The sequence below is a fragment of the Urocitellus parryii genome, chromosome 1, assembly GCF_045843805.1.
Source record: "Urocitellus parryii isolate mUroPar1 chromosome 1, mUroPar1.hap1, whole genome shotgun sequence".
In the NCBI taxonomy this organism is placed as follows: domain Eukaryota; kingdom Metazoa; phylum Chordata; class Mammalia; order Rodentia; family Sciuridae; genus Urocitellus; species Urocitellus parryii.
Window position 1 is genome coordinate 78582903 of NC_135531.1, and position 15754 is coordinate 78598656.

General features: G+C 33.6%; 1 protein-coding gene across 1 annotated transcript in view; it reads left to right on the top strand.

Annotated features, from left to right (window-relative positions):
* Erap2 (endoplasmic reticulum aminopeptidase 2) overlaps positions 1-15489 on the top strand; it is a 38029-nt gene extending 22540 nt beyond the window's left edge. Inside the window, exons 12-19 of the mRNA XM_026385885.2 lie at positions 1068-1147; positions 2148-2331; positions 8245-8401; positions 8869-9053; positions 11366-11527; positions 12033-12173; positions 14248-14329; positions 15045-15489. Coding sequence (XP_026241670.2) covers positions 1068-1147; positions 2148-2331; positions 8245-8401; positions 8869-9053; positions 11366-11527; positions 12033-12173; positions 14248-14329; positions 15045-15188 — 1135 coding nt within the window. The 3' untranslated portion in view covers positions 15189-15489. The remainder of the gene's footprint in view (positions 1-1067; positions 1148-2147; positions 2332-8244; positions 8402-8868; positions 9054-11365; positions 11528-12032; positions 12174-14247; positions 14330-15044) is intronic.
* The last annotated feature ends 265 nt before the right edge of the window (positions 15490-15754 follow it).

A 15754-nucleotide genomic window follows, 5' to 3' on the forward strand; every position in this document is an offset into this window, starting at 1 on the left:
GAGCTAGTATATGTTGTTTCCCTTTTTCAAATTTACGTTTTACATGGTGTTTGTTATTTTTTTATTTTTTAATGGTGCATTTTAGTTATATATAATATTAGGATTCATTATGCTATATTCATACGTACACATAACTTGATCAATCTCACTCCCCAGTACTTGCCCTCTTCCCTTTCCTCCCCTTCCTTTCTCCCCCAATCCACTTGCTCAACTCTACCTATCTCCCTTCTATTAGTATTATTACTTTAATTAGTGCATTATAAGTACATCTAAGCAGGATTCACTTTGGAGTACTCATACATGGACATAGTGCAGTTTGGTAGATTTTTTTTCCCTCCCATTTGTGCATTCCCTTTCTGTTTTATAACCTATTGGTGTTATCAAGTGCATGATTTTACATGGGTAGGATTACTATAGCTAAGATGTCTTGATCTAAGAAAGAAAATGAACTCGAGAAGCTTCTAGAAAGTTAGTTTAGAAAATAGTCAATTACTGTGATTTATTATGGTAAGGCCATTGAAAGTAATAGGCCTGGACCTCGAATCCACTCTGCTTTTCTGTTCTCTGAGCTAAGCTTTCCTGCATTGGCTGAAATATTGGTGGTCACAGACTTGCAGCCACTTAGCATTAGGGAAATGATTCTGTTGAAGAGGAGGATAAGTGAAAAATCAGACTGAAGTGAATTTTTTACCTCTTAAGGATTCCCTACAGATTCAGTTTAGTTATTTGAATCAACATCAGGCTGATAGAAATTTTGGAAATATAAGAAGATTGGTAATTTTTTCTTTCACAAAAAATAGAATTTGTTATGGTGTGAGATTTGGACAGCAAATAACAGGTACTTGTGGCAATGTTCAGCTTGGTATATATCACTGCTCCTACATAATCATCATGAAAGAAATTTTTGGATCCCAAGGATACAATAGTCATAGCCAGAACATTTCACAAGGCCACTGATAGGAGTGAGGTCTGGGTGCTTTGGTGCTTTTTACTCTCCATGGAGTCTGACCAAGTGAAAACTGGAATGAACATTCATTTATTCTGTAACCCTCCACTTTTCACTACAGGTTCCTGTGGCACATCCCACTGACCTACTCTACGAGTTCCTCGAACACGATTCATAGACATATTCTAAAATCAAAGACAGGTAATAAACTTATTAGCCAAATAGGTGTCTCAGTGCTGAAAATAAACATGTTTTGAGTTATTGGAGGAAAGATACTATCAATAAAAGACTAATAAAAAAGATTTATGTTTGAGGGAAGTTCTCATTTATTGATAAATTCTTATTAAAGTTACCTTCAGATAGAAAGTCTGAATTTTTCATGCAGTGGTAAGCTCTCTTGTGCTTTTGACATTAGTTTTAGTTTGAATTTATCTCAAGAAATAAGGGAATCCTATCTTATGTTCCTTAATACCTACTAATCCATTGTATGAATAATGCATGAAGCCAGGCTGTTAGTGGGAAAAAGCATTTGTTCTGGGATTGGTCCTGGATTTAGATCTTTACTCTGTCACTTATTAGATGTGTGATCTTCCGAAACTTAACTCCTCCTGAGCTCTAATTTTTCATCAAATTTTGAATGAGGACTAGACCTCACATACTGTTGAAAGGCCTATAATGCAATTTTACTACCTAGATGTATGTTGTATTAAAAATATATAATTTTAATTTCACCTCTCAATGCCAATAAAAATTTGGTTTTTCAATTATAACATCATGTTCAACTCCAGTTCTTTTTTTTCATCATAATAAGAACTAGATGAGTGGATCTCCAATTTACATCTATATACATATTTCAATGACCAGGAACTAAACTTTGAGACAAGGCACAAATAAAGGAAGCTAGATTTCAATTATGTCCCTCATCTGGTTAACTGGGTTCTTACATGCCATTATACCTGTATAGACTATGTTTCTTAGAACAAATTCAGTGAATTCCTGTGAATTAACTTTTATAAGTTTAATAAGATCATCTTCTTCAAATAAACCATTCAAGGGACTAAGCAAATGAATATCAACATGTGTCTTCCAAAATGTTGTCTTCTCATTGATTATTAGTGTTACTATTAAACTAATAGTTTTGGAGAAGTTTCTGATATGTATGTTGATAATGAAATGCCTATGACAATTTTTTTTCTTTTAGATACTCTGGACTTAGTTGAAAAAACCACTTGGGTAAAATTCAATGTGGATTCAAATGGCTACTACCTGGTTCACTATGAAGGGCATGGATGGGACCAACTGATTACCCAGCTGAACCAGAACCATACTCTTCTCAGGCCTAAGGACAGAATAGGTCTGATTCATGATGCCTTTCAGCTGGTTAGGTAATGCAAAATTTCATCTGATTACATAGGAAATAATTGTCCTGTAACCGGATATGCTAGATTTCTGAATGAAATGTTCAATATTGATCATTCATATGATATAGAATTCAATGGAGGTAAAACACTGGCCACTAGGTCTAAGCCCACCCACTGAAAATAGGTTTTAGCCAACCCAGTGTTTATAAATCTAATCCAACATATTTAAATGTGTATAATTTTATATGAAAAGTATGACTTCTAGAATATATTTTAAAAATTAGAGTTGGCAACTGTGAACCTTCATTTCCACAAAACAAACGTAAGGGGTGTGCAGTGGATGATCTATCTTTAGGCCATATCTGTGGTATCTCAAGCACCAAAGTGTCAAATGGTACATGGTGGGCTGTTTTCCCTCAGATACAATAGGTCTTCAGGTCTCTTGAACTTTTGACTCAAATTGTAAATTTGTTTATGGTAGTAGCTGTAATACCAAATACCAATGTAATCTCTTAAAGTGAAAATGTATAAATATATTTCCAACCTTTATGACTGTAAATGAATGGTTAGCTTGGGGCACAATCCATTCAGCATTTTACTTGCAGTGTGGAAATCAATATGAGATTGATAGGGAAATGAAAGATGAATTGGCTGTTTACATTTATTCCTCTTTAGACTACTGTGAAAATGCAAAGTTTTTTTCTTTCCTTTTCAATTTATCATCAACAAAATCATATTTGGAATAAATCAGGTTACAAGGTCTTCAATGGGTGGGGGGGGTAATGAGGATCAGGTGGAGTATTACTGTTCTGTAGTATCCTCATTGTATTCAATGTGACTTATTATTTCCTTTCCTATGCTTATTTACATTAAATTGCATGAAAGTAACCAGCAGGACATCTCTTCTGTGAAGCTTCTTGGAATAACAGAATCCCCCAGTTAGGCAAGCAAAGTGAGGCTTAATCCTGAGCCCTAAGAGTCTCAGGAACATCATGATATCACAGCACATTGGAGGACAAGATGAGGAAAAATTCCGTGCTGTATAAGAGCAGGTGCAGATAGGCTAGCTAAGAAGTAGAGTATTGCTAGTTGAAGGAGTTTTGTCTTCTTAGAGAACTCTGAACAGATTGCAGAAAAGATAGATTAAAAATTTAAAACTAGGAAAAATGAAGAATATGGACAACTCTGAAAATGAAATCCCATCTTTCAAGTAGTAGGAAAGTTCCTTTTGCTGTTTCTAGCCTAAAAACTTATTGGTAGTCTGAACTTAGCAGGAAAAAACCTACAGTTATTGATGCATTAGTGGAAAAAACAATCCTTTCTTCATTAGTAGGCAGATTAGTGAAACCAATAGTCCAAGTTTTGAATTAAAACAGAAATATAAAATGACTACTACATTTTCACTTATTAGTTAACTCAACTTGAGCAAATTATTTACCCTTTTTAGCCTAAATTTTGTAGACTTTAAATTCCATTAATAATAATATTTTGAGGATTGCATTGAGTAAAACATTAAGTACAGTGCCTGCTCAGTAAATGTCATCTGTTAACATTATTGAGGTTGCCTAATAGAAATTGTTTAAAACATAATGTGTTGAATAGGAGAGAAATTGACAACATAAAAATGATATGAAGTTGGATAAAAGCAGAATGTAAATTTGTATATTATTATGTGCAAATAGAAAAAAAAAGTCAATGGGTAAAACAAAAACCAAAGAAATTATTACAAAATGCTCTGAGTGAATGTACAGGGTAGTGAATTATGGGTCCCCCTCTGCCTCTGCATCTAATTTCCAAGTGCTTTGTTTATATTTGCTATAATACTTTTACAATGACAGTACAGTCATCCTTCTGATTTCTGGTTCTGGATCTCCCTTGATTCCAAAATTTGCAGTTGTTCAAGGCCCTTATATAAAATGGTGTAGTATTTGCATATAACCTATGCACATACTCCTGTACACTTTAAATTACCTCTCTATTACTCATAATATCTATACTGTGTAAAATTGTTACACTGTATTGTTTAGAAATAGTGACAAAAAGTTTGTATATGGTCAGTGCAGGCAAAATTTCCCCCAAATATTCTAAATACACAGTTGAATACATAGATGTAGAATCCATAGATATGGATGGCCAACTCTATGAGGAAAGAATTAAAAACTCTCATAACAGATCTTAAATATTCTTATTTGCTATTCCCTTTTGATTATATATATATACATATACATACATACATATATATAATTATATATAGATTATATATGTAATCTGCCCTCCCTGCTTAATGAAGCTTCAATGTTAGAGATAAAAGAAGCAACAGTGATCATGTTTACTTTTGAGACAGAATTTACTCCAGGAATGGATATTTTTTGAATTAGATTTTTGCTCTGTTGAAATGTACCTTGTCTGAGTTGAATGGAATTAAAACAGCAACTGTATTTTTCTTACCCCCCCAAAAAAAAGTTGTATTTTTTCCTTTAATACTCCATCTCAAAAATAAATCCTGAATTGACTCTTCAGGAATATGGTACCGTTTCACATCTAACTGAAATTGAATGCAAATAAATAAATATAGATATTTCCTGTTATACTGAAGTCTATGCTTTGATAAATGTTTATTCCTCATGCTAAACAAACATTCAGATAACATCCTTTGTATTGAATGAAGCATGAGGCAGGTAAAGACTTTAATAGTTTAAAGGTAACTGTTTAATAGTTATTAAACAATTTAGTAACTATATAAAGTGATTCATTATAAATAAATATTAACTTTAAAATAAAGAAAAGTGGGCAAATAAAAAAGTGAAGAGTTCTAATAATGGCATTAATTTTAGTAAAAAATAAATTAAGCCAGGCTTAAAAAAACAACAACAAATCAAGCACCTTAGAAACTAGTTTTTAATGTGTAAACATTAAATTGCAACCTTAGAAGGCCATTTCCCCTATTGCTGGTGCTAAGATATCAACTGCTACATATCTGATGATACCTATACGTGTAGGAAGGAGTGGTGACATTTTGTGGATTTGTTTCTTACAAAATACAGCAGATCTCAGAATCATAGAGCATATGGTTCAGTGTTCTATCTTCAGATGAAATTTTTAGAAAAAAAATTCCATAAATGTGTTTTAAAGTTGTACATCATTATGATTAAGAAGAATAAGGCCACAACAGAACTTGGCTCTTTTTACTTTTACTCCTTTCTAGCTTCTGTTCTCTCTTTTTAAATATGAATTTAAATTTGCAAAACCAAAGGAGGTAGGGCATTATGTTAATGAAATATGCAACAGAGAAATCCTTTGTTCTAGAATGTTCCACATCATGTGATGGTGTGCAGTCTGGGAGTTGAATGCTCTCAACAATTGCTTAAGGACCTTGTGTGGATCATAGCCTCACAGAAACACACTTGAGAATCACTTTCCAAGACAGAGGATGTAATGGTTTATTTCCTCTTCAGAAAATATACTAGTTACTTGTTTTTCTACTGCAAGAAAATGTAAAAAGACATGTAACTTTTGAAACTAAGTAAGATAAAAACACTTATTTGTCCTATTCACAATGATCACTACTTTTCTGGTAGAATTATTATCAAGCCCATTCCATTTTGCCCTCTGCAAATCATTGAAATGAGCTTTGCAAAGAAAAAGAGTTTATTTGCAAGGAAGCCAACTATGGATGTGGGAGATCCAAGTCTCAGATCCCTCTCCCAGTGGATAACCGTTATGGATATTGAAGGGATAAAGAAGCAGAGTGGACTGAGGTGTGGGGAGAGGTGATTGGAGGTAGAGCAATCGGTGGTCTGCACATGCATTATCACTCTTCATAGTTCTTCATGGGACAAATGTACAGAAAATGGCAGTGTTAGCATGATCTGAAGGCTGAATTTTCAGCCTCTTGACATCAAAAGGTCACCCATAAAACCCCTGTTGCAGGCCCAATTGAGGCATTTCAACAAAATGTTCCTGAGAAGTAACCAGGATATCCGTTAAAATAAAACCCATATATCTGAGATGTTATCCACAGAAAAGCTAGTGGGAGAATAATAATTTATTGTTCATAACTGTTGTATTCTGCTACCTTTCCTATCCCCTACTATCTCCCCTCCCCTTCCCTCACATACTAATAGGGCATTATGTAAAATTGTGGATGTGTAACCGACGTGATTCTGCAATCTGCATTTGGGGTAAAAATTGGGAGTTCATAACCCACTTCAATCTAATGTATGAAATATGATATGTCAAGAGCTTTGTAATGTTGTGAACAACCAATTAAAAAATATATAAAAAAATACAAACAAGTACTTTGACAGAATACAACATGAATGCCCTCTAGTTGAATGTCAACAGAGTCCTCATTTCACTCTGAAACTTCACGAGCATAATACACATTCCCATTGGCATTCGGGTTTTCTTAGCTCCCACCAGAATCACCCATTAAGCTCTTCTTAAACATTCTAAAGCTTTTCCAGCCTGAAATTATAAACTTCCCAAAATTACTACCACTAGCCACTTTCAAAGTCTTTTGAACCACCTGGTCAAGTTCATCAAATCAATAAATCCACTCTCAGTATCAATTTCCATTTTAGTTACATTTGTGTCACTGTGACCCAAGTACCTGACAAGCACAACCCAGAGGAGGAGTAAAAGTTTGTTTTTGTTCATGGTTTCAGTAGTTCAGTTCATAGATGGTTGACTCCATTGTTTTGGATTTAAGGTGTGGCAGAACATCATGAAGGAAAGCCATGGTAAAGAAAAACTGCTTCACTCATGGCAACAAGGAGGAAAGTGAGGGGAAAGAGGGAAAGAAACAGGAAACCATGGGAAGAACAACACTTCAGGGGTAGACATAAGTAACCCACTTTCTCTAGCCTGCCCTATCTGCCTACAGCTACTACCCAGCTCATTGAAACTAGAATGAACCAATCAGGTTACAGCTCTCACAATCTAATCATTTGCTTATAAATATTCTGACATTAATAAAAGCTTTTGGGCAATGACACCTCATATTTAAACTATAACAGAAAGCATCATTGTCAATCTTAGAGTGGAATATTCCACTCTATATACAGAGAATACCTCTTTCCTACATACATATATGAATATACCACAGTGAATCTCACCATAAAGTACAACCAGAAAACATTAATTTAAAAAAATCTAACTATGGGTAAATGACAGAAAGATCAATAGGAGGAAAAGAGCAAGGACTGTGAGGAGGGAAGGAGAAGAAAAGGTACTGGGGACCGAGCTAGAACAAGACATATTTCATTCTATTATAACTATTTCAAATGGATTCCACTGTCATGTATAATTAAAAAGAACCCACACAAACAATAAAAAAATAATTGATTGTTCAGCTATCTGACCTCAAAAATTGGTGATTTTAAAGTCAACTAAAACCAAATAATTAAAGATAAGCAAAACTAGAGAATATATTCAGGTTTTTCTCTCAGTTCCATGAAGACAAATTTTTAAAAAAGAAATAGACATGGCACCTGTCCTAAAAGTTCTCAATTTGCTTTAAGAAACAAGTGAGACTCACTAATGAAACAATTACAAAATGACATAATATGTAAAAATGTTCATTATTCTGTACTAAATCTTAATGTTAGCTAATATGTATTTCATCTGTTATCTTCTCACTATGGACTAGGCATTATTCTAAGTGTTTTTTTTTTCAAATTTTAACTCGATCCTTGCAATAAACTTATGAGGAAGATACTATTATTGATTCTCATCATACAACGGAGGCAGCTTAGATCCAGAAAGGTTAGGTAATTTGTCCAAGATCACACAGCTCCTTAGTATCAACACAAGAATTTAAATCTAATGGTCTGGTTATGGTGAACTGCTTCTGTTAATTGCTTTCTGTTTCATACTTGCTTTAATATTAAAAATATTAAGAACTATGAGACTACCCATATTTGCTTTGTACCTCAGTGCAGGAAGGTTGACCTTGGACAAAGCCCTGAACCTGACTCGCTATCTCCAACATGAAACAAGCAGCCCTATACTTCTTAAAGGTCTGAGTTATTTAGAATTGTTATACGACATGATGGACAGAAGGAATATTTCAGACGTCTCTGAAAATCTCAAGGTTTGTATTATTTTTAGAAAATGTATTAAGTAAATACACTGTATCTGGAAAATCAACAAGGCTCAGTGTATTTTGTGTGACCTCCTAGGAGTTAAATTAGGGAGAAGCTGAGGACACTGGCTGATAGCCCAGCCAAACCCCAGCACCTAATGATTGACATCCCTCTTTTCTTTCTTAAGCCAACTCTTTGGGCAAAATATTACTACTAAAGGTGATTCTTTATTAATTGATGGTGCCCTCTTAGATCAACTGATGATCCCTTCTCGGATAGAAAATGCCACATTGCTAATGCCAAAAATCTATTTCATTGGTGTAGTAGGTGGGAGGAAGAAATATAAGCAAAATATGAAGATAAGTAGTTCTGTGTTTTTCAGAAAATTCAAAGTTGAGCCTTTTAGGTGAGTGAGGAAGAGCTGTGGTACCAACTAAATTTAGCCTCTCTGTAAACAATCTCATGTTTTCTGCAGCGTTACCTTCTCTGGTATTTTAAGCAAATGATTGACAGACAAAGCTGGAGCGACGAGGGCTCAGCCTGGGACAGGATGCTTCGCTCGGTGCTCCTGAGGCTGGCTTGTGACCTGGGCCATGCTCCCTGCATCCAGAAGGCCGCTGAGCTCTTCTCGCAGTGGATGGAATCCAGTGGAAAGTTAAAGTAGATCCAGACTCCCCTTTCCTACTCTTTGTTCTTCTCCCTTTGATGTAGAAGTCTTTGATCAAGCAAGACATTCGATCTAAAATCTTTTAGGACAGAAAGAAAATAAAAACATGCTGGGAATTACAAACCCTGTTTCATGCTCCCACGTAGTGAGTGCTCAATAGATTTTGTGGGAAGCAAGCTTCTCTCCCTGAGAGGGAGAAGTAATATACATTGGCATGGTGACTGAAAGGTAACCAGGGAACAGAAATGGGGAGAGCCCAGTCTCAAAAAGTGATAAGATGATGTTAGGAAGAACAATACAAAATATACATGCATCTAAAACCAGGGATCATTTGATGAAACTCAGAAAAGGGGGAGGTGAATTTTTATAAAAATGTGTTCAATCTCATAGGTACCATTAGACCCCACATACTTTTTTATGTAAGTTTTGATATCTATCCAACACAATCTATATTATTTTTAAGTTCCTGTATCAAATTGCTATAATATGCTATCATAATTTATTTCCCCATAACTAAATCTCAGTGAGCTTTTCGAAATCTTTCCTTTAATTCTTCTTTTAGGAAACGTAATTGAAGTTTTCTTTATTTTGGACTCTTCTTCTTGTTTGGATTCAAGCCTAAAATCTAAAAATATCTTTGATTTGTAATTTTCTTCTTTTTGTTTTTGTTTGAATGGGTTGTATGAGTGAAATAAAAATGTAAATGTCACGCAACAGAATATTATTATTCTGCCTTTCTGCTGGTTATGACAGTGATGCTCTAATTGGCACACTAACCCAGCCACAGTAGATATGAGTTGTCCATATGTTGAACATACCTGTGAAAATATTCTGAGTAAAGCTCGCTTATATTTACAATAAAAATATATAATTAAATATTGTAGGTTTTTCCCCCAAACTCCATGACCTTTAGTATAAATCTTAGTGAAGAATCTTGTTACAAAGATTAATTGATTGTTTATTTGTGAATTCTCTTATGTGCCAGTTAGGCACTGCTATAGGAGCTAAGGATTACAAGTTGTGACAAAACCAGGTACCTTATTTTCAAGAAATTTTTAATGTGTTTTCTACTAGTTTTCAAAAATATGGTCAGTTAAAATACACTAAAATCAAAGCAATATGGTTTATAATTTAATTAATCAGTATTTTATGTTTTAGATGGCACCTGGGATATTTATGTACAACCTGATATAGTAGAAACTGGCACAAGCAATATTTCAGTCCTACCTCCAAAATAGCTAGTTATGTCACCTTTCCAAGAATTATTTCCACTTTTAAAAATTCAGGATAATAGCTATTTCACTGGGTAGTTTTGACAGTTAAATGTTATACAGAAACTAGTACAATATCTGTCATGAGGTCACTTCATGACAAATGCAAATTTCCCACCCCTCCCTATTGCTCTATGTTGTGGGTTTTTTTGAGCCATGTATTTATCAGCTACTGTTGATCTATCTATATGTGGGGATAAAAATTATATAAAAATTTAGAATAACACTGGTTAATGCCCTACAAAGCAATAAAAACCTAAATCATGTGTCTTCTTTAGGAGGACAAAAAATAATATCATTGCATTTTATATATTTTATAACAGTAAAATGCCAAGGCCCTAATCAATTGTACTGAATTACAATTTTCTAAATTTAGAACTGACTAGTGACCCTCAGACAGATATCAGAAAGTGCTTTTAAGGTGAAATTAAAGTATAAATAGTCATTTCTTAAAAAGCCATATAGCACCAATAAAGGTTAATATGATAGAATTTGTATAACCAGTATTATATATCAGAAATTATTTTTTATTGATTCCACTTTATTTTTTATTTTTGTTTTCATTTTTAAATTCCTTTTTGTTTATTTGTATTGTTTTTCACCAACTTTTTATTTTCCACCCTATCTCAGGGTTGGTTAAAATGTATACTTGGGCTGGGGATGTGGCTCAAGCGGTAGCGCGCTCACCTGACATGCGTGCGGCCTGGGTTCGATCCTCAGCACCACATACAAACAGAGATGTTGTGTCCACCGATAACTAAAAATAAATAAATAAATATTTTAAAAAAAAAGAAAAAATGTATACTTATTCTGCTGGCTAATATTTTGTCAATGGTAGGAGATAGAACATAAATAATCTGCAAAGTAAAATTACATAAAATCTTTTCATAAAATTTGACAGAAAAAATGTTTTAATACTCTGAGTACTGGAAATAATTCAGGAGTGAATCTGTTATGGTAACATAAATTGTAAAATATAATGTTTCTTTTCTTTCATAAAACTCTCTTCTTTACTTCTGTGCTTAATATTGCAGTATTCCAACAGATGTTTTAAAGATTGTATATTCTGTGGGTGCTCAGACAACAGCAGGATGGAATTACCTTTTAGAGCAATATGAACTGTCAGTTTCAAGTGCTGAAAAAAACAAAATTCTGTATGCATTATCAACGAGCAGGCATCAGGGAAAGCTGGTAAAGTAAGTTCATCAACTAAACTGTTAAAAGTAAGCTGAAGCAAATTCACTGAAGTCACTAAAATTGCAGCCACTAATTTTAAAGGTATAAAATAATTGAATCCAAATTTGAATGGTTTTAACTTTACTTTTCAAACATATATATTGACAAATGTGAATAGTAAACAGATTCTTTCATTACTAATCATGTGATGCTAGATAAATGGTGTGCTTTACTTTCAGCACTTTAGGTGAAAATTATTGCAAAAAACAATCTTGCATATAAGATGTATACAAGATGCTAATAAAAGTCTTTAAAATAATGACCAAATAAAGTTACTGCTGTAAAAAAAAAAGTAAATGTTTAATTGGAACATTAATAAGATTAGCCTGTAGAAAATTCATTACCGTAAATTGTACTTTTATCATGTCTCTTTCTCTTCTGTTATTTTAATGCATTGGTAGCCTAAGTTAATTTCCATGTACATAATATCTACTATGAAAAAACAAATGATTTTTATTTCTTTAGGTTAATTGAGCTTGGAATGGAAGGAAAGGTTATCAAGACACAAGACTTGGCAGCTCTCCTTCATGCAATTGCCAGAAATCCAAAGGGTCAGCAGTTAGCCTGGAATTTTGTAAGAGCAAATTGGACTGATCTCCTAAAAAAGTTAGTATTTGTATAAGCTTAATGCAGATGTCTCTTAATTAAAACCATATGTAACCAAGTATATATAAAAGCATATAAAAGATCATCTCTACTCAAATTTTTCAATGAAATCTATTGGCTTTAAAATTCACTCACTCAAGTTATTCTGCACAGGTGTACAAGAGAGGAATGAAAATAAAAGAACAAGAAACACACTCCACTCATTCATCCCAGGCAAAGAATTGCTGGGAGCAGTACAAGTTGAGTTAAATCTAGTTATCTCCCCATCTACCCTGGTTCTCTCCTCAAATAAATCCAATGAAGGCTTATAGAAGCATTACATGCATTTGACCTGTTTGGGTAATGCAGAACTCAGAAATTCTAATGAGAGCTAATCTATACCTCTAGTTTCACCATGGAGGTAGTACAGTGGAAAGATCTCAAAGCAATTGAAAGAAACAGAAGTATTTCAGGAGTCCCCTCCAATATTGGTTCAGATTTTTTTTCCTGAGGCCTCACAATGTTTGAAAGAACTAGAGCTTGTGACTCAGTTCCTGGGCTTAAATATTATCTCTCAGAAGAGCAATTTTTTTCATTGTAATGCCCCCACACCCTGCTTCTCTCTCTCTCTCTCTCTCTCTCTCTCTCTCTCTCTCTCTCTCTCTCACACACACACACACACACACACACACACACACACACACACACCTTCTTCTAAGGCATTTAACCTCCCATCCAAACCCAAAATGTCACTTGTGACCTATATAGAAAATGTCCTGAATCAGAGAGCTGTTTCATTTGCTTTGTTCATTTTAATCTTGGTATCTCTAGTGTAGCTTCTCCAATTCCCTCTTCTCCCTCATTTCTTAGAGATGGAAGATTCAGAGTCCTCAAAGACAGCTTTGTGTAACCCCAAACACATTTCCACTTCTCCCCTGGACCTTCAATGAGCAGACACCCATCCATCACATGATACCAAACAGAAACTATATTAATTTTTTTTTCCTTAAAAACTTTACTAGAACCATTGTTTAGCTGTTTGCATGATTGTCAGTCTTCCTCTGAAATGATCAGACATTTTCTGCAATGCTGTGGATTTCCTTTGTAACTCGAGATTGTGTTCCTGCCCAACCATATGTAGTACCTAGGCTTGGAGCCATTGTCTCTGCTGGGCTGTGTCAGCATGAATCACTTTGACCTGTCTCTAAACAAAACTGAAATGAAGGATGCAATCTGTGACTGTAAACGAGAGTTCAAACAAAAAACATTTGACCAAATAAACATTTAAATACAATGGTGTCCAAAATGGAATGGGGAAGTGTGCAAACATATTAGACTGCAAAAAAAAAAAAATTACTACATATATCATTTCTTATCTAATGTTTTAAATTGTATGTCATTTATTATAACCTATTAAAATATATAAGATACATTAGATTTATAAATTATGTATTATGAAAGTTATACATAATACATAATATAAATTTTATAAAGATATTTTACATTATTTCTTGTATCATGATTTTAAATATTTTAATCATACCATAATATATGCATGTAATTCACAAATTAAAATATGTGTATTGGGGCTTGGGGGTATAGCTCAGTGGTGGAGCGCTTACTTAACATGTACTAGGTTTGAGCCTCAGCACTAAAAATTACATATGTGTGTGTGTGTGATATATATATATATATATATATATATATATGTGTGTGTGTGTGTGTGTGTGTGTGTGTGTGTGTGTAAATTCTTCCTCAAAAATTTTTATTTGTGGGATACATAAGCAAAAATTGTAGAGAAGATTACTTTAAATATAAACATAAATTTAAACATAAACATTTTCAAAGAATCTAATCATATTTGGCAATGATGCCAGATCAACATTTTTATTTTATGTTGAATTTTGTCAATTTCATAGTTTCAGGCTTGTAACAAATGAATATGAGTTATATTTATGGTGATTAATAGTGTTTAATGTAATATACAAAGTTACATAGTTGTTGATATTTCATATTTTAAATATGATATATACTATGATAAACATAAGGTCAGTGTTTCCATTACTTATATCTGTGAGGTTCCTTTCTTTTTTAGATTTGACTTGGGCTCATTTGCCATGAGAACCATCATCTCTAGCACAACATCTTTCTTTTCTTCCAAGAATGAGTTGCAAGAGGTAAAGTTTGTGACTTTCTTCTACTAACAATAAATGTACAGATTGTAGGATTGAAAATAAATTTAAATAAAACTTGATTTGAAATTATCATTTTTTAAAGTTGTTTTTCCATTGCTACATAACAAGCAAATAAAAGGGATGCAATTCGAACCTGACATATTTTAAGAAATATGTGTTCATAGCATTTAAAATGAAAATGCACTTGACAGATGAGTCCTTTTTATTATTTCATCAGTATTGTATCATGATCAGGAATGCATATTAGAATGTGGAAATGTGCCTATTTGTGTTTTCAACAAAACTACTATTGTTAATATTGTCCTTTTCAAAAGCATTTGTGTGTTTTATATCTTCTTTTCACAAGAAATACTAAATATATCTCTTAAGCAAATTCAGAATTCCAGAACTAAAATTCCAGCTCACCATTTACTCTGTGACTTCTGTGAATTAGTCACTTAACCTCTTTGCCCATAGTGGCCTCATTTTTGAGCTATGGATCTATAATTCCTTTCTGTCTTTATTGTTTGAAAATTAAAGAAAATAACCATTATGCCTAAAAAAAAAGGAAAAAAAGAAAAGAATCTTTTATAGTTTGGTGGAAAAATGCTTGCACCTGTGTGTGTATAATTTGCCAGCTGTTTTGAAATCCTTTAAAGAAATAGTGTTTTTATGAACCATGCCAGTAATTTTTTTTTTGCATATTTGTATTTTTCAGGTAAAACAATTCTTTGAATCTCTTTCGGCCCAAGGATCACATCTGGATATTTTTCAAATTGTTCTGGAAACCATAACCAAAAATATTAAATGGCTGGAGAAGAATCTTCCCACTCTGAGGACCTGGCTACTAGTTAATATTTAAATGGTCAACAGAAAGAGAACAGCAGATGCAGGTTTCCTCCGAATTAAGTAAGAAAAACAGCTGCAAGGCTCAAGGCAGAGTTCTGGCTATTTTATCTAACCAGTAGAGAGTCTCAAAAAAATCAAAGGGGAATGAAGGGAAGGGAAGGGGGATGGAAATAGGAAAGACAATAGAAAGAATCAGATGTAACTTTTTTTTGCTCATATATAAATATACAACTAGTGTAATTGCACATCAAGTTTAACCACAAGAATGGGATCCTAGTTGAAATTGGTTGTCCTCCATGTCTGTATAATATGTCAAAATATATATATAATATGTCTGTCATGTATATCTAAAAACAAATAAACAAACAAACAACTAAAACCACATCAAATAAAGAAGCAGAAAATGGGGGAGGGGGAACGTAGCTGCTGCTCAGCTATCATATTCAGTTGACAAATGAAGGATGTTGGGTGGGGGGTGGCCAGTATAGTTGTTTATCTAAAAGTGAACATCTGAATAGTGGGTATAAGTGGAGATCACGGATGCTTAAGGACACAACTGTCATTTTTTAGGCTTGATGT